Source organism: Ananas comosus, linkage group 25, assembly GCF_001540865.1.
Source record: "Ananas comosus cultivar F153 linkage group 25, ASM154086v1, whole genome shotgun sequence".
In the NCBI taxonomy this organism is placed as follows: Eukaryota; Viridiplantae; Streptophyta; class Magnoliopsida; order Poales; family Bromeliaceae; genus Ananas; species Ananas comosus.
Window position 1 is genome coordinate 2,523,337 of NC_033645.1, and position 22,461 is coordinate 2,545,797.

General features: G+C 37.7%; 4 protein-coding genes and 1 non-coding gene across 10 annotated transcripts; 3 read left to right on the top strand and 2 right to left on the bottom strand.

Annotated features, from left to right (window-relative positions):
- LOC109703584 (uncharacterized protein At3g49055) lies at positions 747–19,329 on the bottom strand. Of its 4 annotated transcripts, XM_020224250.1 has the most exons (8): positions 19,206–19,329; positions 19,074–19,117; positions 16,280–16,449; positions 5,133–6,234; positions 4,636–4,712; positions 4,275–4,386; positions 4,084–4,200; positions 3,305–3,790 (listed from the first exon to the last, which is right to left on the bottom strand). In XM_020224250.1, exons 4-8 carry the CDS (start codon positions 5,979–5,981, stop codon positions 3,419–3,421), a joined length of 1,527 nt encoding a protein of 508 aa, XP_020079839.1. In that variant the 5' UTR covers positions 5,982–6,234; positions 16,280–16,449; positions 19,074–19,117; positions 19,206–19,329; the 3' UTR covers positions 3,305–3,418. The 4 variants fall into 4 exon arrangements, with proteins under 4 accessions (XP_020079837.1, XP_020079838.1, XP_020079839.1 ...); XM_020224248.1 differs by lacking the exons at positions 16,280–16,449; positions 19,074–19,117; positions 19,206–19,329 and adding an exon at positions 747–875 and having other exon boundaries at positions 3,417–3,790; XM_020224249.1 differs by lacking the exons at positions 16,280–16,449; positions 19,074–19,117; positions 19,206–19,329 and adding an exon at positions 780–878 and having other exon boundaries at positions 3,417–3,790.
- LOC109703585 lies at positions 1,747–3,183 on the top strand. 2 transcript variants are annotated; one of them, XM_020224254.1, is made up of 4 exons: positions 1,747–1,891; positions 1,965–2,077; positions 2,619–2,698; positions 2,801–3,183. In XM_020224254.1, exons 2-4 carry the CDS (start codon positions 2,012–2,014, stop codon positions 3,051–3,053), a joined length of 399 nt encoding a protein of 132 aa, XP_020079843.1. In that variant the 5' UTR covers positions 1,747–1,891; positions 1,965–2,011; the 3' UTR covers positions 3,054–3,183. The 2 variants fall into 2 exon arrangements, with proteins under 2 accessions (XP_020079843.1, XP_020079842.1); XM_020224253.1 differs by having other exon boundaries at positions 1,750–1,861.
- On the top strand, positions 7,323–11,710 carry LOC109703730 (UDP-N-acetylmuramoyl-L-alanyl-D-glutamate--2,6-diaminopimelate ligase-like). Its single transcript, XM_020224453.1, has 5 exons — positions 7,323–8,736; positions 8,851–8,967; positions 9,099–9,274; positions 9,713–9,856; positions 10,514–11,710. Exons 1-5 carry the CDS (start codon positions 7,323–7,325, stop codon positions 10,610–10,612), a joined length of 1,950 nt encoding a protein of 649 aa, XP_020080042.1. The 3' UTR covers positions 10,613–11,710.
- On the top strand, positions 12,340–15,068 carry LOC109703582 (UDP-N-acetylmuramoyl-L-alanyl-D-glutamate--2,6-diaminopimelate ligase-like). 2 transcript variants are annotated; one of them, XM_020224247.1, is made up of 6 exons: positions 12,340–13,657; positions 13,753–13,869; positions 13,996–14,171; positions 14,451–14,597; positions 14,723–14,783; positions 14,902–15,068. In XM_020224247.1, the coding sequence occupies exons 1-5, from the start codon at positions 12,445–12,447 to the stop codon at positions 14,732–14,734; spliced, it is 1,665 nt and encodes a 554-aa protein (XP_020079836.1). In that variant the 5' UTR covers positions 12,340–12,444; the 3' UTR covers positions 14,735–14,783; positions 14,902–15,068. The 2 variants fall into 2 exon arrangements, with proteins under 2 accessions (XP_020079836.1, XP_020079835.1); XM_020224246.1 differs by lacking the exons at positions 14,723–14,783; positions 14,902–15,068 and having other exon boundaries at positions 14,451–14,646.
- Positions 19,308–19,379, bottom strand: TRNAM-CAU. The gene has a single exon. It is a non-coding gene; the product is annotated as a tRNA-Met (tRNA).

A 22,461-nucleotide genomic window follows, 5' to 3' on the forward strand; every position in this document is an offset into this window, starting at 1 on the left:
ACCCTTTAAAACACTGGAAAGATGCATGGTGACATTTAAATTTCGTCCTCTCCGTAATTAAATGTGATAATCTGATGATTAAAAGATATAAAAAAAAATAGAAAAAACGCGAACAACATCATCAGGAAGCTTAACATTATTGGGGAGCTTCACACTTAAGTTTTTTTTTTTTTTTTTTTTTTTTCGCCTGATGCAATACATAGTAGACTTACGGCTTTTGCTTTCACCAATGAAAGCTCACACTCAGGTAGAAATGTAGCATTTTCCGAGTAAAAACTCTAATTCTTTGTCAGAAATATTAAATTTCATCTTTAAATGAGTTACTGTATGCAGGTTATCTTCTACTACCTAGTTCTGTGAAGCTTGTGTGTACAATCTATAAATTATTTATGTATTGCCTTCTTCATTAGAAATTTCATTTCATCATATTATAGTGAGAGGAACCAAAAAAACGAAAAAAAAAAAAGAAAGAAAGACTGAAAATCAAACCATGTGAATTGTACAGAAAATTCCTAGAAGGTGCTTTCCAATCAATATTATTTATCATCTAAACTGAAGCATAGGAGCAATTAATTATTACAAGAGCAGAGAGATCTCTAATGTCAAAATATAAAACAAAATTTTCCTTTTGCAAATTACATGAAATTTTCACTTCATGAGGAAGTCTCAGAAGAAGAAGAAGAAGAAGAAGAAGAAGAAGAAGAAGACTTTTTTAAAGAGCAGGATGATCTGAAGGCTTCGATTTGTGCCTGACATTTTACATAGTCTCCTTTGTTTTCCTCCAAGCATTTTCTAAGTGCTTCTACATCACATGGTGATAGTTTTTTCACACCATTTGTGGGTTTCTCAGCATTCATATCCTTCACCAAATCAATCTGCTGAAAACATATGAAAAATATAGATGTATGTTGTTATACATAATTTCATGGGTTTCGAAGTTCACAAAATAAATGGTGATTTTTTTGTTTTCTGGTACAAATTAGGGCAAAAATCCTCTACATCTAAAGACTAATTATCCCTATCAAAAATAATGTAGAAATGCGATGCATTTGATTCATCAGAAATGGGATTGATAAACAAAAGCTATCATTGCTTGAAATTAGATAAATTAGGGAAAGAAAAAAAAATTGTAACAAAAAAAATCGTATCTTCGGAATCTGAATTTATAAAAGAAAAGGAACCCTAATTAAACGAATACAAAATTATGAATCGAATTAGAACATAAAAAATTAACCAAATAGCAAAATAAAAAAGAGAAAAAAAAAAAGGAAGAAGAGATGCAAATACCTATTTCTCGTTCCTACGTAAAAAACCCTAATTTGAGCTTCGCTTCGTTTTGGTGATCGATCCTTTCTTTTTTGAGAAAAAAAGGGAACATGTATCTTTTTACAAAATGATCCCTGCACTTTGTATATTTGCCTACTATGGACGAAGGAGACTTTTTGGTAAATTCGGTTTTGGTGTATAGTGTATACAATGATATTGCACTTGTATCCCTCAAGATGTGTATATTTACATATGTATCTCTAAAAGTTTGTATTAAGAAAATAATTTCATTTAATCTGTAAAAAAAAACTTAAATATTTTAACCTTTTCCTTTATCTTTTAAATATCTGACAAAAGGTTATTTAGATAAATAATATATAAATCTTAGTAATCATTAAACAGTGAAAAGTTTTAAGGAGCATACACAATATTATTAACATTAGGAAAAGATAACTCGGCAACCGTTAATATCTGTAAGGATATATACGCAAATTCTCCAATAAACAAAGACAAATAACGAATAGAAATTGGATTTTCCCATTAGAAACCCTTCTACCCCAATACGTGTAGGAGAAGCCTCACTGCCGATAATTAGGTACTCTGTTCGTGGGTTTGGAGAATTATGGTTAGGGTTTCTCTTTTATCTTTTCTCTCTAGTTGATTTTACGGCCCTAATTTTTCGGATTCCAAATCTCCAGGGTTTTGATCTCGTCGTTGTTTGATCGTGATCTCGAATACCCGAACAATGCCCGCGGAATCGAGCGTGAAAGCGCCTCCGAAGGTGGTGAAGCTCGATAGAGCCTTGAAGCTCGTAAGAGTCACTTTTTGCTCCACTTGTGATTTTGATTTTTATGTTTTGCTACTGTAGAAGTTGTTCTTTGCGTGCTTCTGTGGAAGGGAGAGACGGTGTAATTAGATACTGTTAATCTTTCTTTCTTTTTTTTTTCCTTTGGAGCATTACAGATTTGTAATTTCTGAGCTTTTGCATTGTCTCTTTGAGCACCTAAGGTGTTTGACACAATGCTTTCACAGCGATTGAGTTTAAACTTTACAGTGGAAGCATGTTTTCGTAAGTCGCACTAAGGGTCTATTTTGCCATGTTGTAGGGTGTACTATAGTTATATAATATTTGCTTGAGGCATGATATAAAAATTGTTTCAACAATTTTTTTGCAGCGAGAAGAGCTCTAAATTAAAACTTCTATTTTAAGCCCCAAAATTTTACTACTCTTTCCTGTTTCAGCAAGAATTTCACATTTTCTGTTATAGTTGAAAATAGTTGTGAATGCCTTTGCAAGAGAATTTTACTGATTTATCTCCATGCGAGTACTCATCGGAATTATAATTTTTCAGGCTGAATCATGGGTGAGCAAGATGAGCCCATCGGCACCGGATGAACCAGAGGAACCCAGAGTAGAGGCTCGCCATCCGAGGTTTCTATACTTACTAGATATTTTTCTTTGACATGTTCAAATTTTGTGTATTATTATGTTCTTGTTGGACTTGCAAAAGCTGTTTTGTTAATGTATTCGAAGGTTGGGTCTAGGAGCCAAAGCGCCACTGAATGTAAAAGCTGCAGCTTTGACTGATCCAGTCGAGAGGAAATTGTTTCAGAAGGTGAAGGCAAAGAGGAGAAAATCCTCTCCAGATACAAGCAAAACAAGCCATGCTGAAGAGAATGAGGCTAGCAATGATGAAACAGATGAACCTGAAAGCAGAACAAGTGCTTTCGTGAAAAAGAGGGCGGCGCCTGTGAGTTCCTCTTCACTAGTTAAGAAGAGCAAATGAGTTTTTGTTACTCTGTTTAGTAGAATCTCTGTTGTACTATATTTCTGTTAGCATTAAATTAAGAATTATATTGCTTTCAAGTGTTTTCTTTGATTTTTCTCCTGCCATTGATAAATACTGTCATTTCACTTTTTGCTGTTGAGGGTAACACTGATCCGTCAGCATTGCTAAACTTTGATGTGAAAATGTTTTTCCAATTATCGTATCTAATACGCAATTTCAACATTTTGATTACCGGAAAAGATTAAGACTGCATAAACTCGTGCTCAAGCAACTTAATTATCGCCATCATCATAGCAGTGATACAAGAGAAACATAGACACAAATACAAAAAGGAACATAAATGTAGGGCTGCGAAAGAACCTTCAGATTCTGATACGCAAAAGAGCCTCCATTTCAGGCAGCCTTTTCCCGCTCCTCAAAGAAGCACTTCTTGTGGCAGCAGACTGGGTGATCCTAAAGCCCCGCCACGGCCAGCAGATGTGCCTCACTCTTCGACGGCCACTGCCGCTTCCCTCCTTTCTGCCACGGTCTGTTTCTTCATCCAACTGCTTCGTTAGCTCTTCGATCCGATCCTGCAACCCTGCAGACCGGCTGTCGGCCAGCCGGAGGCAGGTTTCGGCTGCGGCTTGCGCTGCCATTGCAGTGGCAGCGAGCTTCTCCTTCAGCTGCAGCTTGTTGTTTGCCATGTCCAGTCCTTCCCTTGTCCTTTTGAGCTCTTCTCTCAACAAAGCAACCTACAAAAACACAAAAGAACCATTTCATTTAGTAATTATTATTCAGATTAAGATCCCAGGCGAAATGTTGGCTTCAATTTTTTACAAACTGTTGTTTTACTGCAAGAAGCCTTTCCATTTCTATGAAAACTTAAATAACCAAGGAGTTGAAGACCAACTTCCAGTATCAATATTACCTAAACGACGGTCGGATGCCTAAATAAAATTCAGTTGAATAGTTCAACAAATTGGTAATTTAGCAATAGGGATCCCATCTCAGTTGAATAACTCAGTAGGTAAAATCCTAGGAGTACCTCTTCATCGCGTTCCCTGATCGCAGCTTTTCCGGCTTCTACTTCCAGCTCGCATGCCACCTTCCATCTCGCAACCTCCTCTCCTGCTGCTGCAATTTCCACCTTGTGCTCTTCAACCTTTCAAGTGGTTAAAAAAGAATTCAAGCATTTATCCATATTGTGATTCGCAAATGTTAATAAAAAATTATTACACTGTGAGTCAGCAGATTTTCTCTTTCTTCCAAATCTGTAATGTATTGTTCATACTCAGTTATCTTTTGAGCCTGCCCTACTGAAAGAGCTTGCAAATGCTCGCAATCTGATCTGGAGAATGGCATACAATCAGACCAGTGTTAGCAGACAGAGAAATTTTTTTTTTCTGAAAGAAAGGAAAAGAGAGAAGTTAGTTTCAAACAATATTATAAAAACTGAATTATGTGCTTATGCTAACTGGTGCATGTGCATATATGACAGATCAAAACTATCAGAAAGTAATCTTCAGGATGAGAAGAGACTACATGATATCATGATAACATTAGGAGTTTGCGCTGCAAAAATCATTGAATGTTTTACCTGGACTCTTCCAAAGCTCGTCTTAGATCGCTGATTTCAAGCCGTAGATTCTTCATTATCTTTTCAACTGTCGAAGACTAATTAACAGAAATTCCAGCAAAAGAGCTAATTGGTTAAAGATAAACCTAAAATGTATGATGTTATTATTTAACATGGTAGAAAGAAACTAGACATCCATTCACAAAAGAACTAAACGAAACTATAATGGTATAAATTCTGAAGAGTTACATCCATGATGCATAACATAAATAAAACTTCCTTCTTACTGAAAGTGGCATATCCACAGTTCACATACATTGAAAATGTTTAAACAAGTGTTTTTTTTCATCATACTAGTATAACATTAGAGCAAAAGAAAGGAGACAAGGAAAACTCGAACATATCATATGGTTACAAATTTTCAATTGAGACATACACTGCATGATTTTAGTTCTCATAGGAAAGCTTTGTTAATTGAGCAGATGAGATGCAGAGTTTAGATGAATAAAGTGTTTTACCAGAGTACCAACGTCCTCTTCGCCTTCACTCGCATCTGATTTGGTGCTCGCATTATCAGGATGCGACTCCCCGCCCATCACCCCCATAAAGTACCCGAACCCCACCTTCTGCAACCCCTTCTCAGCTATTTGCAGAATCGCGCCCTTTCTCTGCTCCCCGCTTTCCTTCAACCTACTGAGACTTCGCTCCACCGCCTCCTTTTCCTTAACAGATACTCTTAGCAGGTTACTGATATCTCTGTTCTCTTCCGTCAAGTTTCGAACGGTGTCCTCCAATTCCTTTTTCACTTTCCGTTTCATCTCATCGCACTCGATAATTCTCGATTCGACTTCCATTCCAAGCTCCCAAGTAGAGTGGATCTCCAACACCAAAATCTCTAATTCATCGTCCAAATCGGATTTGATCTCTCGACTCCTATCAAATTTGTCCTCACAAACCCTATCGCCAATCCTCTCCAAGATCTCCCGGACTGATCGGACCGAGCTGAGAGCCCCTGACAAAACCCGATCTCGCTTCTTCTGTTCCTCAATCAGGTTGGAAACCCCTACGCTAGATATCTCAATCTCACTCTCGAGATCCCTTCTCTTCTTCGCTCGCGCCTCCTCCTGCTCCTTGGGAGCAACCTCAACCTCGAGGAGCTTAATCTGGAGCTCGTCCCGTTCCCTCGACGCCTCCTCCAGCGCTCGAGAGATATCGCGACTGCTCGCGCGGAGATCACCTAGGGTTTCCTCCGTCGCCATAGATCTGGACTGGAGCTCGGTGAGGAGGGTATCGTCAGAGAGATTAGGGTTAGTGTTCTTCCCGATCGGAGAGAGATCGGGAGCTCGATCCGGGGATGGAATCGCCATGGTTTCAAGGATCCAAGCGGTAAAAGGAGATTAGTGTTTTCGGGGGCCATTAGCGAAAGCGGAGGAGGAAATCGTGGATTTTTGGGGGAGAGGAGAAGACAACTACCAGTCAGAGCAGATGAGGAGGCGAGCGGAAGCTGAAGCCGAAGCCATGTTTTTGGCGGGAAGAGTAGGTGATATGAGTGGCATAGTGGGCCCCTCTGGGCGGTGGGTCCTTGCTCGGACCGGGTCCACCACGTCAGCATAGAAGCGGCTGCGATTTGGATGTGGTCCGTTACTCCAAATTGAGATCATATAGATTTACAATATTTTGAAAAACTTATTGCCTAATAATAAATAATAAATATATCAAGTAATACAAAAAATCAATTTGCTTAAATAAAGATGAATAGGATATTCATAAGCAAATTTGATGGAAAAAATGTTGTGCATTGGATCCGCTATCTTCGTCCCTTAATGTTGTGGAATTAATATCGGTACCTTCTTTGAGACGAAATTACCGCGCTACGAGCTAACAAAGCCCTGCCGATGCTGTAAGGGTGTGTTTGAGTGCTTCTCCTCCACTGCGTTTTCGCGTGGGGAGTACAAAGATATACACGGAAACAAGTGCACCACATGGGTTTGTTCTCTCCAACCCATTAAGTTATTAGTTGCTGTTTGGCACAGTCCCATTAGTGTAAGTGTACTCACTACAACAACTTAATTAAAAAACTATATAAATATCTTTAAGTGCTTAGCAATTTTCGAACAAATAACGATAAGATCTACGATTTCTTATTACTGTCTCAAACCATTAGAAGAGAAAAACCAACAACTCAGGCGTTAATAATGCCAATAACAACCAATAACGCAAGAGTATTTTTATTTATTTGTTATTTGTTTATTTTATTTTATGTTTTCTTATTTAAGATTTCCCACGCTCTCGACTTTTGCCGGCAATTAATGGGGTCCGCCTGCCTCCACTCCAACACTCCGCCGGGCGACGGCTGCTGATTCCTCCGCGCCAAAAAACCTCTCTCTCTCTCTCTCTCTCTCTCTCTCTCTCTCCCCACCATCGAAGCTCCCCCTCCCCCTCTTCCCCAAGTACAAGTACAACCCCCTCCTCTCCTCTTTGTTTTCCACATGGTGGTGGTGGTGGTGGTACTGTGGCAGTAGTAATACTAGTACTCTTCCTCTCCTCTCCTCTCCCCCTTTCTCTATAACCTTATTAAGCGCGCGCTCTCTCTCTCTCTCTCTCTCTCTCTCACACACACACACACACATACACACATACACACATACTACCATTATTATTCCCTTCTCATTCCCCGTCTACACAGCTCACCACTTCACAACACTACCATGGCTCTCCACCTCTTCTCCTCCCTCCTACCTCCCCACAAGCCCCTACTCTCCTCTCCTCGCCACCACCCGCTTTTGCTCCCCCACGTCTCCTCCTCCTCCTCCTCTCACCACACCGCGGGGGAGAGAGCCCTTGTGTTGGAGCAACCCCCTTTTGAACTCGAACCAATCCCCAAAACCGCTTCTTTCAATGAGGAGCCGCCCAAAGATCGCCCTTTTGGTGTTCCTCGGGGCCGAATCGAAGAGCCCGAGTTCCGGATGACCCTATCCGAGCTCGTAAATGCCGCCGGGATTCGGCGGCCCGTGGCAGTTTACGGCGATCCGCATGTTTCGGTTACCGGCGTTCAGAATGACTCGAGGAAGGTGATTCCCGGAGACCTTTTTGTTTGCTGTGTTGGGTGTAAAACTGATGGGCATCTTTACATCACGGATGCCGTCCGAAAGGGAGCTGTCGCGGTGCTCTCCTCAAAGGAGGTTCATTTAGATTTGATGCCACATTGTGGGGCTCTTGTCGTAGTGCAGAGCACTAACTCTGTTCTCCCTGTAATTGCCGCCGCGTTTTATAAGAACCCGTCAAGGAAAATGTCGGTGGTTGGGATCACCGGAACGAACGGCAAAACGACTACGTCGCACTTGGCGAGGGCAATTTATGAAGCTATGGGGCTGAGGACAGGAATGCTGGGGACCGTAGGATACTATATTAACGGAAACACGCAGTTAGAAGAAGCCCAAAATACGACCCCTGATGCAGTTGCGGTTCAGAAATTGATGGCTAAAATGGTGCACAATGGGGCTAAAGCAGTGGTAATGGAGGCTTCTTCTCACGGGCTCGCACTCGGAAGGTGCGACGAAGTAGATTTCGATGTCGCAGTGTTCACGAATCTAACAAGAGACCACTTCGATTTCCATAGAACTGAACAGGAGTATAGGAAAAGCAAAGCCAAACTTTTCTCAAAGATGGTTGATCCTCAACGGCATGTTAAAATTGTAAACATTGATGACCCGAATGCAAAATTTTTCATAGCTCAGGGGAACAGAGGAGTACCTGTTTTGACCTTTGCGGTAGAGAATAAGAATGCAGATATTTACCCCCTTAAGTTTGAGCTTTCGTTGACGACGACAAAGGTTTTGATCAAAACACCAAATGACGTACTACAAATCTCTTCGCGGTTGATCGGGAGGCACAATGTTTATAATATCCTTGCAGCAGCAGCTGTGGGTATTGCTGTCGGTGCCTCAGGTGAGGAGATTGCTAGAGGAATCGAAGGAGTCGATGGTGTTTCGGGTAGGTTTGAATCGATAGACGTGGGCCGTCAACCTTTTGGAGTTATAGTTGATTTCGCACACACTCCAGATGCTTTGTCTAAATTACTGGATACCGTTAGAGAGCTAGGTGCAAGGAGAATCATCACAGGTATGCTGCTTTTACTCTTAAGCCTGTTTGAAGAATGGATTAGTTAGTCTATCAGAAAAGAATGGATTAGTTATAGCTGAAGTTTGATTTTGTTCTCTGATGCACCATATTTAGTCGTCGGTTGTGCCGGCGAAAGTGACAAAGGGAAGCGACCAATTATGACAGAACTTGCTGTCGACAAAAGCGAAGTCGTCATTTTGACATCAGACAACCCGAAAACCGAGAATCCATGTATGAATCCTGAATATATATATACTTTCCAATTTAATCAAAGTTCTTTCAGATTGAACGAGCACAAGTTATACTGTCGAGTAACTAAGTAGGGATCTTTTGGATGTCAATTTCTCAATACATTTTAACAGTGAACATCTTGGATGATATGTTGGCCGGTGTCGGATGGACCATGCATGACTATGTACATTACTGTAAGAATGATTACTACCCGCCTCTTCCGAACGGCCATAGACTTTTTGTTCATGACAACAGAAGAGTAGCAGTGCGGGCTGCTATAGCTATGGCAGAGAAAGGGGATATAGTTGTAAGTTGTTCTTTTTCTTTGTTTAATCTTCAGCCAATCTTAGGTGCGAGTTTCTTTTGCATAGCTGTGTCCTTATGTGTATAGATTACGGTGGAAATGCATGTTGAAGAGCATGCTTAGGTGCCCTTTTTGAAATCAACTTAATCTCCTGGGTTTCCACTATATATTTCTTTTATTGATCACATTAATTTAAACTTGGACAATTGGCCAATGAAAGAATTTTCCGTGGCGATAGCATTTTTCTCTTACGAATGCCATCCCTTCCTTATTAAGATGCATCTGATCTTTATTTAATTTTGTTTGAGCCGAGCAAGTTGTATAATTTTTAATTGTTTTGAGTGATCCTTTTCAGTTTCTTAACAGACATTATCAAGAAATAACTGAAATTTTTCGCGTGGCAATGCAATTTTGCTCTCTGACATGGGTCTCATATTGCAGGTTGTGGCAGGCAGAGGGCACGAAGACTATCAATTACAAGGTCATAAGAAGATACATCTTGATGACAGGGAAGAATGTAGGGAAGCTTTGCATTATATCAACAAGTTGCATCGGGCAGGGTTGGGAAAAAGAATTCCGACGGTGGTAAGTTAAAAAGTGGTGAATTTACTGCAATTTTGCCATGCTCCTGCAATTTACCTCACATTACCAAGATGTTTTCTTAAAGAGGCTTTATCCTGTTAGTCAATTTGTACATCTTGTTTGCATCATTGGAATATCATGTTACCTCTAGTATTCTCAGAATTCTGTTCTGTTTCTTCTTATTCTCCTGAATAGAGAGCCTTTGTACATAATGCCCCTATCAGTTCATGGCAATTTCCTTCTTGCTTTCTAGCCGACTACCGGCCGGATATCAGATAATCTACTGCTAGGAAAAGTCTCAGTTTCCGAGATTAGAATGTTTTGTGGTTAAATTCGTTAGACGAAGCATATCTTAAAAGCCAATTCCCTTTTGAAGTAGAGGATACATAAACATTTTATGTTAGTTTGCCTTTCTGTATTTATTTGCTTGCTGATTAAATTCGCAAATGTACTTTAATCTCTAATTATCGACTACTCTAAGCTTGTCAATACTGGTCGTCAAACAAAGACCAGTTAAAGAAAGCACTCACTCATCTTTACATAGATTGCCGATGAGATCATTGAGTTCTCCTTAGCTACTTGAAGTTGCTTGTACTATGTTAATAATACTAACAACTTCTGAACAGAACTTTGTCTCTCTGTTTCACTATTTCTCCACAGGTCATCAGAGAGCCTCTTTTGTCCTTCCATGAAGATGTCGAGGCTCGGCCTGTAACACCGAAGCGAGACGAGTCATTTTCTGCTTCGCCTGTTCATTGATTGCACCCTCAGTGTCAGCAGTTTCTCATGTTTGTCTTGTCAACGACATTTCTGCCGGTAAGCATGAATTGTACAAGTAATGTTTAAGTCCTATATTTGTTTACAGAAAAAATAATTTATTTTAATGTTAATGTGCAGAAAAGTCACTTGTAAATTAGTGAGAAGTGCCTTTTCGTTTAATTTCCAACATTTAATGTGGATTTTTTATTTGCTTGCACCACTGAATAATCGACAATCCTAGGCTCTTATGTTTATTTTTGTTATTTTCAAATGAATAGGCAATCAAACATGAGTTCTCTCTTTTTCCTTCAGTTTCCCCCCTCTTTTAAGTTCTGAAGCTTATCTTAGCCGTATATATTCTGCTAAACCTGAGGTCCAGAAATATTTTGATCTTCTATGTAGGTACTTGAATTCTGCTAAAAGAAAAATATATACACATGCCCGTACCTCTTTTATTTTCGTTTTTTTTTAATGTTAAACATTCCAAGCAAAGACTAACCACCACTGTTTATAGCAGTTGATTGTTATCCTCCGGCTTCTCAGGTTAGATCTAGCACCCAAGCAATTTCAAGGCATTGAAATGTATTTTAAAACTCCTGTTTGGCCCAACTAAAGTTGCTCAAAGGTGGCCTGAACTGGCTTAAATGGGCTGTAAATGGGCTGGACTGTGGCCCAGTCACACTAGTAGAACTATCCATGTTTGGTTCAAAAAGACAAAAATCTAGGCAGGTGGAAGGATACTCTTTTGGCTATTACTATTATTATTATATCCCTTATTTACAAAATTTGTCCTTTTTTCAATTATTTCAAACAAAATAATTGAAATTTTCTTAAATTATTGAAAAAAAATAAAAGAAAAGATGTTGTCGGTGGTTCTCTTCTTGGGAGAACGAGACGAGGCCTGTGGCCAACGCATTAGCAATAATCTCAATAATAATCTCTAGCCTCTAGGCAAAGACACGAACGCCTTGTAAAGCGGAAAAAAAAAGGGCCACTTATTTGAACACTCAGATTCAAAAAACAAAACAATAAATCATCTAACTTTACAATTATTTTGATCAATTATTTTTTTTTATGAATTATAGTTAATTTGATTCAAAAAAAATTTAAATGATTGGTTGAAGTAATCACTAAATTATGTCTTTACCTTAGGGTTTATTGTGTGTTGAAAACTATCCACTGCTACTGAACCAAATTAAAATGATATATATATATATATATATATATATGTATATATATATATATATATATATCTTCGTTTTTCAAACAAATCACAAAAAGATTATATTGTAACTGAATTGAATTGAGTTTCTATGAATTTAAAAGCACCAAATCATTGGCACTTATAGATTTTCGATTTTTGAATGAAGATTTGTAGGATTAAAATAATAGAACTCTCCTAGGGTTGAGTGAATGATTGCTAGAATAGCATAATCTAAGAGATAAAATTGGTCAAAAAGATATATTTAGTGGTGAAAAAATTACAAGCACCAAATACTTTTAAAAGCACTATAGCCAAACTCAACTGAATTATTGTATTCTCTAACATTTAACATAATTTAACTAGTGTGCTTTTCCTTCCTTTATTTGACTTCTAATTTAGACTCTATAAATATGTCAAACTCTCCTTGTTGGTCTCAAACACCTCCTCCATGGCTCCTCTTCCTCACTCTCTCAATCTCTCTTTCTCACTTCCACCTCAAATTCTCTTCTCCTCCTCCCCTCCATCACTCCCCCTCACCCTCAATTCCCACTCCAAATCCCACCTCAATTTCTCCAAACCCTACTCCCTATTCCCCAAACCCCAACACCACCACAAAAAACCAACCAAAATGCTCCTCAAATCCATACCCAACACAAAACCAATCTCTATCTCTGACACCCCCCACTCCATGACCCTTTCCGAGCTCCTAAGCAAAGCCAACGCTACTCCTATCTCAATTCATGGAGATACACAGGTACCAATCACAGGGATTCAACACAATTCTAAGGAGATTAGCCCTGGCGATCTATTTGTTTGTTGTTTTGGGTCGAAAACCGACGGCCATTTGTATATTACTGAAGCTTGTGAGAAAGGAGCTTCAGCTGTTGTGGTTACTGAGGTAGTTAATGTTGAAGAGGAGGCCTTACATTGTTGTAGAGCCCTTGTAATAGTGGAGGACACCAATTCGATCCTCCCTCGCCTTGCCGCCTCCTTCTTCGGCCACCCGTCGAAGCGGCTCTCCGTCGTCGGGATCACCGGCACCAACGGTAAAACCACGACGACCCATCTGGTCAAATCGGTGTTCGAAGCAATGGGATCGAAATCGGGGATGTTGGGAACACTTGGTTACTGTATTGATGAAGATAACAAGTTGGAAGCAGTTAACACAACACCTGATGCCTTGACCATTCAGAGACTGATGGCGGAAATGGCGCGGAACAGGGCCGATGCCATCGTGATGGAGGCTTCGTCGCATGGGCTGGAATTGGGGAGGTGCGACGAGATTGACTTCGACGTCGCGGTGTTCACCAACCTTACACGAGACCACTTAGATTTCCATGTAACCGAAGAGCGGTACAGAGAGAGCAAGCTCAAGCTGTTCGACAAAATGCTCGATCCAGATAAGCATAGAAAAGTTGTGAACATTGATGATCCAAATGCGTCGTATTTTATCGCGCGGGGTAATGCAGACGTACCTCTTGTGACCTTTGGAATGGATAGCAAAAATTGCGACGTGCGACCTCTGGGGCTCGAGATTTCTTTGTTTGGGACGAAGCTTTCGATTAGTACACCAAAGGGAGTAGTAGAAATCAACTCTGCGTTGGTGGGTCGGTACAATGTGTACAACATTCTTGCTGCAGTTTCTGTTGGGATCGCAGTTGGGGGGCAATTAGAGGAGATTAAGAGGGGGATTGAGGGGTTAGCTGGAGTTCCGGGCCGGTGTGAATTGATCGATGAAGGTCAAAACTTCGGAGTTATTGTCGACTATGCGCATACGCCGGATGCTTTGTCAAGACTTTTGGATGCCATGAGAGAGCTCGCTCCGAAGAGAATCATAACTGGTTCGCGATCTACTGATCTGTTTTATGCAGACTATTCATAAGCACAGTTATTTTCCTTACTGATGAAACTTCTCTTCTGAATTTCCCACTTCCAGTTTTCGGGTGTGGCGGCCAACGAGATAGCGGAAAGAGACCGCTCATGACCCGAATTGCTACCAACAAAAGCGATGTTGTTATTCTAACCTCTGACAATCCCAGGAATGAAGATCCATGTAAGCATTCTATGTTTCAGTAATGTAGTCAGAAACCACAAAAACTATCTTACAGTAAATATCTAATCTTAAATTTTGAATATGGGGTTCCTAATTCTCCAAGGTATTGTGCTTGTGTATGGTTAGTGAATATCTTGGAAGGCATGTTAGCTGGTGTTGGATGGACCATACAAGATTATGTGCAACTTACTCATGACAAGAATTATGCGCAGCTTAACAATGGGTGTCAGCTTCTTGTCCATGATCTCAGAAGAGTTGCTCTGCAAGCTGCCATTGCCATGGGAAAGGAAGGAGACATTATCGTAATATATCTTACTCCAACCTTCTTCCTATATCATTCTCACTTTCTAAATATGTGAAGAATAAATGTTTCTCAATACATGAGAAGATTGGTTAAACTCAACCAACACTGTTCTTGTGTGTGTGTGTGTCTGTGTGTGTGTTATTTCTCATTGTGAGAACAAGAGTTTTTGCCAAAAACTGACAGAAAATCAAAAAAAAATGCAAGTTCTATAGGAGATCCTTTCTCATACTTTCTGCTACGTTTTCTTCTCTGCCTTGTGAAAATTTTGGTGCTGTAGGTTGTTGCAGGGAAAGGCCACGAAACATATCAAATCGAAGGTGAAACGCGGAAATTCTTTGACGACAGAGAAGAGTGCCGAGAAGCTCTGCGTTACGTCCGCGAGTTGAAGAAAGCAGGAATAGACATCAGTGAACTTTCATGGGGGGTAAATAGGCAATTGTTCTTTTCTATTTAATACCTACTGTAATTTCGAATCGGATTCAATTTTGATGCATAAATCCCACAAGTAAACATTTTGATTCAAGCTAAACTACTGTATGTTTACTGCAGGTTACAGGATAGGCACTTTTCTTCATAGATGAATTAACCTATCCCATTCAAAAGTTTTTAAGTACTCTCTTTCTCTCTCATATTAACTTAGTTCACATTATTATTTTTTTGATAATAATAATTATTTTACATTAACTATTTTGTGTGTTTTGTGTGTTATGTGCTTTTGCACTATGCAGGTTAAAATCAAAATCAACTGAAACTGCCGTGGTGCTCTTCTTGGACAGAGAATGTGTGGTTTCTTTTCTTTTTTTTTTCCTATATTTTTTGTTCCTTCTTGTGTATAAAATGTATAGGTTCTTTAAGAAATGTTTATTTACAACGGTGAGAATAAGGGTATTTCTCTAATGCCACTGGAACCTTGTAATCTGCAACTGCTTCAAAATCAGAAAAGGACGTTCATATATAAGAATCTTCTTTTCCAAGTTACTGAACGGAAGAGAAAAAATATAGATAAAAGCGTATAAAACTTATCTGAACTATAAACCATATTTAGCGCAGTTGTTAAAGATTTGAGGTTGGTATCTGAAATTCCAAGTTTGAAGCCTATACGCTTCACATTCCCTTCCTTTTTCTCGAAAATAAATAAATAAACAAATAATTATTGCATATTCCAGCCCCAAAATGCTTCTTCCCAGTATATAGCTATATCCGCTCTTCTCATTTTCCTTTTAAGAAGCAAAATAAAGTTAGGTTCAACTTTAATTTATTTGAAATAAATAATATTCTATTTGTTATTAAATTGAGTTGAGTCCATATGAACTAAGGATTCAAATTTGATTCTGAAACTCTTGTGTAATTTACCCGAGCTTGAGCCTATGTAGCTTGCATTAAGTTTGTTTGCACCTCCACAACAAAAAAAAGTGAAGGCACTAATTGTCAACTATCGTATTATTAAACAAAACCACGGGAAAGCTTCACTTTTGATGCAGTAGTATACATAATATGAAGATTCTTTAAATTATCTTTTTATTGATTTATACATATAGTCTAAAAATATTATATATTCATTTACATATAATATCACATATAATTCCACGGTAAATAAATTAAGTTTGATTGTTGTCTCTTTTTTTTTTGACAAGAATAAATTAAAGACGCGAAAATCACATTACAACTTCCATTTCATTACCCGGACAGCGTAGGCCTAATCAACTGTTCTATTGGGGGAAAAAAGAAGAAGCATAAACACAAAAGCAAAACATGCTATATCCATTATGCCTATCAAAAACACCTCTCTTTTATGCTTCTTAGAATGGCTAAAAGAAAAAGGCATAGAGTAACTGCTTCAAAAAGAAAAGCACTTCTCAGCTCCTAAAGGTTAGTTAGAGCATTCCAAATATTTGCTTTTATCCTATAGTATCATTGCTAGTGAAGCTACTAATCCAACTCTTTAATGGTGAACTAGTGTTGTAAAGCAAATCATATATAATTCCCTCCTATTTTCCGTAATTATTTTCCCTGTAGTTTTCTAGTTGTATGTAGAGAGGCGAGGAGGAGAGATGGGTCTTAGTGGAGAAATCAAAGAAGAAAGAATGGAAGCAAGTAAAAGCGAACCTTTTCGGAGATCGGAAGCCACGGAGGTGATCCATATTGCTGTCGGAAAGAATTATCGTGCAGAGAAACAGAACTTGAAGTGGGTACCAGAGAACTTCCCGCGGGCTAGGATTTTTATCATCCATGTTCCTTGGCCTTCCAAGTAGATGCCCTTCAGAAAGTTTTTGAACCTATCGAGCAAAATATCGAACATATGTACTGTTGTTAGTTTTTCAGTTGCTTCATTCTTTCCGAATTAATCTGAGTTTTAGAAAATTTTGGTTAAAAGATAAGAACACAAATAAGAAGTGTCAAAAAAGAAAAAAGCAAAATTACTTGAGATATCATTCTTGGTGTTGATAGAATCCTCATACATAATATCTTTGATCACCGAAAAATATTACCAAAATTGAATCTAAGTTATGCTAGCGCCAAAAGCATGGAAGAATTCTGTAGTATCTGTAGCAGATGGATGATAGCAAAAGGAGGAAAAGAGAAAAAAAAAAACAAGAGAGAAAAAAAGATTGATGCTACTTTACAAAGCATCTGGAATGAACTGTAAAGTGCTGATCTCTTATTAATGCTAACAAATGTAGAGACACGAAGGATCACAAAAATGAGGTTGAGAAATGGCTTACCAATGAACTACTTAAGGTTTCTATTCTGAAAAATTAATCTTTAAAATAGAAGCAAGATGTAAAGTTTAGGAATGAAGTATGGTAGGCAAAGAAACAGAGGAAAAGGCAAACTCATCAAAAGTAGCCCTGCAGAATATTTGCATGCCTAATTTTAAGATTTTGTGTGATACATATGGATTAAGCAGCTTGATCTACATAGTCACCTACTATACATCAACTGTAAGGTATGTTCTTTAAGTATGCTTCAATCTTTTATAATCCCAAGACATTACTAAGTTTGGTTCTCTCTAATAATATTAGCAGTGGGTACCAAAATATCATACGTATTAGCAAACGAGGCAGAAAGAGCATTGCATCGAATAAGGCAGAAAGAAGAAATGGCACAACTGTTATGTCAATACAAAGCATCGTGTATAAATAGAAAGGTCGAAACTAGTCCGATTCATTTGTGCTCGGTACTTTACAATCTAATATACTTTGTTTGCTATTTCAAGAAAAGGAACTGCACTATGCTGAATATATAATCTGCGGTAAATATCACTAGGTGTTTAGATGATAATGGTGATGATGTCAAAATAGATTTAGCACATGCAGTACTATTGTATATTGTATAATATTATTATTCTACAAGATAGTATAATTATTATCATTCTACAAGATATTTGGTGAGAAACATCCCATCTTTTAAGAGGTTTAAATTGAGTCTTACAACTTTCTCCATGATGCAGGTTGATATGCAACATATCGATGTCAGAGATTTTTGAATGGAAAATCAAGAAAGCAGTCGAAAATTAAAGAAGACTCAACTTGTATTACAAACAAACAAAAAGTAAACCTTCAGAGATGTTTGGTATTGCTGCCATTTTTTGTCTTTACAAACAAAAATTCTCTGTGGTTGGATGTGCCGCTGGTTGGACTTTCCCGCTCTTGTCATCACTGGCAAGCTTACAATGCAACCGTGAATAGAATGCTAAAGGGTATCTTCTTCTTCAAAAAAAAAAATTTGAAGTTTGCTACCAAGTTCTGCTATTTGTCACAACCAACACCATAATTGAATAGACCGTGAACACTCCAACCTCCGCGAGCACTCTCTATTACACAGAGTTTGTGTTTTAAAAACAAAAAACAATTGGCAACAACACCAAATAAGGCATTAAAATCCAACTTATGTAAGTTACTGGTGGTGGGAAATTAGAACAAGGTATGACGAAGTTTGCACATGCACATGCATATGCATGGATGTACAGGGATCCAAGTTGCTGTGTGTTACAATATGGCATGTAAATTTATGAGTTAGCGTGAATAACTTCATTACAGATATCTGAAGTGAGCATGACTTTATCATGCTCCTTTTCTTTTCTTTTCTTTCTTTCAGGCTTGCTTCAAAACAAGATGGATATATGTATACATATTTTAAGCACCTTTCGTGCGATTGTGTCTATCTATTCACAATACTGGGGAGAAAAAAAAACCAGTAGCAATTTGGAAACAGCTTGCAAAAATTACAACGATAATAGGGAAGGGATTATGAATACACAGCAGGAATTTGCAAACAAATATAAATACGGCTTCTTTCATCAAAGCAAAAGCAATACTACAACTTTTCCCTCCTTTTCAAGTATCAAGAGGTGGAATCTACAACAAAACACACCTATATTGTATCAATTTGTTCAGTCATTATACACAAACCGTAACAGAGTTAATTGATAAAAAAGTATTCATACCCACCAAAAATTGTAAAAACATATTTACTTTTATCTTGAAAGATCCGAAGAAATGTAATTTCCACACTAATCAGCAGAATAAATGTACTCATTGGATTCATATACTAAAATCGAATCACCGAAACCAAAAAAACTAAGTAAAATTTGGATTTCTAAACACCAAAAAGTTACACACCAAAGAAAAAAGGAGATCACAATTTTAACAATGAATCAACTTAGTCTATCGCAAACTAAGAGAAACTACATGCATTCCGTTCTAAAATCGAACACTTAAAATAATAATAATTTGGATTTCTAAACACCAAAATAGTTACAGGGAAAAGAAAAGGTGATTACAATTTTAACTATGAATCAATTAAATCAATCGCAAGTAATGGGAAAAAAAAAAAGAAAAAGGTACAATCGGTCCAAAAACTAAGCTTAAATTGAAAAGGAGAAGGTAAAAGCGCTTACCAATAAATTAGGGTTTGAAGGGCGCGAATGGAGAAGGAAATAAGCTAAACAGGTCAATAAAAAAAATATATATAAATTAAAAAACCACTCAAAAGAAGAAAAAAAAAAATTGGTAAATGTAAAAGCGCTTACCAATAAATTAGGGCGTTTGAAAGGTGCGAATGGGAGAAGAAAATAGCTAAACAGGACAATTAAAAAAATTTTAAAAAATGAAAATAAAAAATCAACTCCAAATATCAGAGACAGGTTTCGATCCTGTGACCTGTGGGTTATGGGCCCACCACGCTTCCGCTGCGCCACTCTGATTTGATAAAAATGTTTGAAATTTATTTTAGTTAACTTTAAAAATATGCTATTGATCAGGCATTTTCGAAATCAATGTAATAATAATCTTACCTGATCGACCTATTTGTTAGATTGGCTCTTTCACTTTGTTCTTAGCTTACATTAGTAGTTTGATGACGATGCTATGCCGCATTTTGAACTGGTTGTTCTGCATTTTAAAAACTATTATCAAATAATTTGTAATTTTGCACGCGGGTGTAGTCGATAAAAAGGAAAAGAATGAATGAAGATGGAAATTTTTAGAAGAGTATTGCAATTATCAACTAGATGTTGGAGACAGGCACGATATTGCTCCCTCTTGAACGTCAGAAGTTTCAATAGGTTTTATTAGTGTCGCACTTGGTGGCTCTGAGCATGCTTAGAACTGAAATAGCTTTAAAAAATTAATCTGTTAGAAAATGGAGTTTAAATATTTTTATATTTTAACATTTTCCTCACGTTTGAACTTGTGATTTTTTATAAGACTCATAATATGGAGCTGAATTAAATAGAAAAGAATTAATAATGTTCGGAGTCTAACGTAACTAGAACTTAAAACCTCATACTCTAATATCATGATAAATTATATGAAATAATCGTTATACTCTGAAAATCAAAGTTGTTAGAAAATTGTGTTTAAATATTTTTGCCCTGTCATCAATTATAAATGAAAATCGTATTGCTTTTCGTGGAGCAGAAGCTGAACATCCTACTTGATCTCTCCGCTCTTCTCTCCAATTCTGATTGGCACTAGTGTGCGCGATTGAATGCCCTGAAACATTTACTTAAGGGGCAATTGCTTATATAGAGGAATGTTGCAATAAATGTGTTACATGAATCTGAACTTAGAAGCGGTCTTCTATAATTTAGAAAAGTTCTGTTTTGGTAGACGTTTTTGGATAGGCTTGTCTCTTTCCTTTTCAAATTGTTGTGATCCACAGATGTTATTTTCTGCCTGTATTATAGTTTAAACATTTTTGCTATTTTCTTACAGGCTTTTGTTATTGTGTTAAGTGTTTCAGGTAAAATTTCTTTCATGTCGATGTAAATGAAATGATATGATTTTTTTCATTTTTGCATTGCTTCTGCAGTGATTCGAACAACTATCAGCAACGAATTGTGTTTCTATAATCGACGATCCCTAGAGCGGGGCTTTGATTCAGGGTTTGTAGAGCATTTGTTTTGCTTATGCTTTTGGCGACATCGATTTTTAGCAGAGCATTTAACAATCACTGGTATTCAATATTTCTGCTGTAGTACCAAGCACAACGAGGCCCATGCCACATTGAACATTGTCGAATGGCGCGTAAGTTTCTATGTTGTGTGTAAGGGGGCATTACATTACGCATAAGACAGATTAAAAAAATATTTTTAATATAAAAAATATTTTTTCGCTTATTTAGTTTGATATTGTAAAATTATTTTTACGATTTAGAAACACTATAAAATTTTTATATTTTTGTTGTTTTTTGACGAAAAATAAAAATTCAAACTGCATAAATTTTTTTATTTATTTTTTCACTAAAATTTTTAAAAATATGTATTAAACTTTTTTTTTTTTTCTACAAATCAAATACTATAAAATATAAGAAAATTTTGACCAAATTTTTTATTTGTCTAAATTTTCGTACCCACTTCTCGATTATGGCCCAAGCATGGCTCCACATCGAAGGCCCACTTGGGAGGCTAAATGTAGTGTAAGTTGCTATCAATCACATCGATCCATTTATTAGCCTCAAACGTACGAGTAAAGCATGGGAAATTCAAGTCACGTGGTACAATGATCGGCCATCCACGTGTCGGCCTGTAACTGGCTGGTCGGTTCGACGCATGTCGTGGTGCCTCGGACTTGGGAGAAATTCTAGTATGCAGCGCGTACACCACGTCACCTTTATCACCGGCCAATAATAGCGCGACACCTCAGCAGCCAATTAAATTGAGAAGAAAAATCAAACAGCACTAACGCCGTTTCCCTAGCAATTTGAAATTATCGAAAATTGGTGCCCGAGTTTTAGCGGGAGTTTTTAATCTCTCTCTCTCTCTCTCTCTCTCTCTCACAGATTAGTCCATGAAAAAAGGGGGGAAAAAATTTCCATCGAGATAACCCAGACACTCTGCTTCCCCGTTGCTTGCCGAGGCCACCATTGATGCCACCGTCGCAGACGACGACTCCGGCTGCACCGATGACTTTATGATGCCAGTCTAATTGCCGCCGCCGACGTTCTCGCACGACGCCCCTCTTGCTCAGTAATGCTTACCGACTCCGACCGCGTCCTCCACTTTAATTTGCTTGCCACCGAGTTCCACTGGCTCCTTCGTAATTTTCTTTTCCTTCTCAATGCTCCTTTGTAATTTTTTTTCCCTTTCCATCTAATTTATATTCTCTACATAAGTAGGCTGTACTTATTGTGCATGTTTTTCTTTAAAAAAAAAACCTATTTTTTAATTCTTAGGAATGCACCAAGTAATACTAATTTGGATGAAGATATTAGTAAAGTGTATGAAGAAAACCGTCAACTTCATCGCATTTTAAAATTACAGAGTATTTTGAAACAATTTTTTTCCCCTATCATTGACACATGCATCAACTTTTCATATTTTGGATCCAATAATTTTAATCTAAAAATTAAAAATTTTACTAAATTTAGCTATGATTCGATTAAATTTATAACTTTTTTTTTTAATATTTTCAAATTTGTTGAGCAACATGAGCTGCTAGTTTGCAAGCAAAGTAGTCAATTAAAAGTCCTAATTAGTATTAATTCGTAGCATTTTAGCTAATAAAGTATGATGTTCTTTAGCTCTTTTGCAAACTGAAACTCAATCTTTCTCCATCATAGGTTGAATGGCTGCATCAATTAGGAATCATGTCATGGTCGACAAAACGAATGATAACAGCATCTGGGAGTATATAAATATAGATGCTTATGATAAAAAACTTGAAGTGGGTATAATAGTTAATTCTGAAGACGAAGCTTACAATCTCTACAATGAATATGCATTGAGGAAGGGTTTTAGCATAAGAAAAGGAAACAAACGATTAGTCGATGGGGTTCTCCGACAA

What these genes read in the sequence shown, in the direction of transcription:
- LOC109703582 (XM_020224246.1), top strand. Translation starts at nt 12,445, where the DNA reads ATGCTCCTCAAATCCATACCCAACACAAAACCAATCTCTATCTCTGAC. An exon ending in TCCCAGGAATGAAGATCCAT is followed by an intron (nt 13,870 to 13,995) that starts GTAAGCATTCTA and finishes GTGTATGGTTAG; the next exon opens with TGAATATCTTGGAAGGCATG. An exon ending in GAAAGGAAGGAGACATTATC is followed by an intron (nt 14,172 to 14,450) that starts GTAATATATCTT and finishes TTGGTGCTGTAG; the next exon opens with GTTGTTGCAGGGAAAGGCCA.
- LOC109703584 (XM_020224248.1), bottom strand. Translation starts at nt 5,981, where the DNA reads ATGGCGATTCCATCCCCGGATCGAGCTCCCGATCTCTCTCCGATCGGG. An exon ending in AAGAGGACGTTGGTACTCTG is followed by an intron (nt 4,713 to 5,132) that starts GTAAAACACTTT and finishes TCTGTTAATTAG; the next exon opens with TCTTCGACAGTTGAAAAGAT. An exon ending in AAAATCTGCTGACTCACAGT is followed by an intron (nt 4,201 to 4,274) that starts GTAATAATTTTT and finishes ACCACTTGAAAG; the next exon opens with GTTGAAGAGCACAAGGTGGA.
- LOC109703585 (XM_020224254.1), top strand. Translation starts at nt 2,012, where the DNA reads ATGCCCGCGGAATCGAGCGTGAAAGCGCCTCCGAAGGTGGTGAAGCTC. An exon ending in TCGATAGAGCCTTGAAGCTC is followed by an intron (nt 2,078 to 2,618) that starts GTAAGAGTCACT and finishes ATAATTTTTCAG; the next exon opens with GCTGAATCATGGGTGAGCAA. An exon ending in GTAGAGGCTCGCCATCCGAG is followed by an intron (nt 2,699 to 2,800) that starts GTTTCTATACTT and finishes ATGTATTCGAAG; the next exon opens with GTTGGGTCTAGGAGCCAAAG.
- LOC109703730 (XM_020224453.1), top strand. Translation starts at nt 7,323, where the DNA reads ATGGCTCTCCACCTCTTCTCCTCCCTCCTACCTCCCCACAAGCCCCTA. An exon ending in CCCGAAAACCGAGAATCCAT is followed by an intron (nt 8,968 to 9,098) that starts GTATGAATCCTG and finishes ACATTTTAACAG; the next exon opens with TGAACATCTTGGATGATATG. An exon ending in CAGAGAAAGGGGATATAGTT is followed by an intron (nt 9,275 to 9,712) that starts GTAAGTTGTTCT and finishes CTCATATTGCAG; the next exon opens with GTTGTGGCAGGCAGAGGGCA.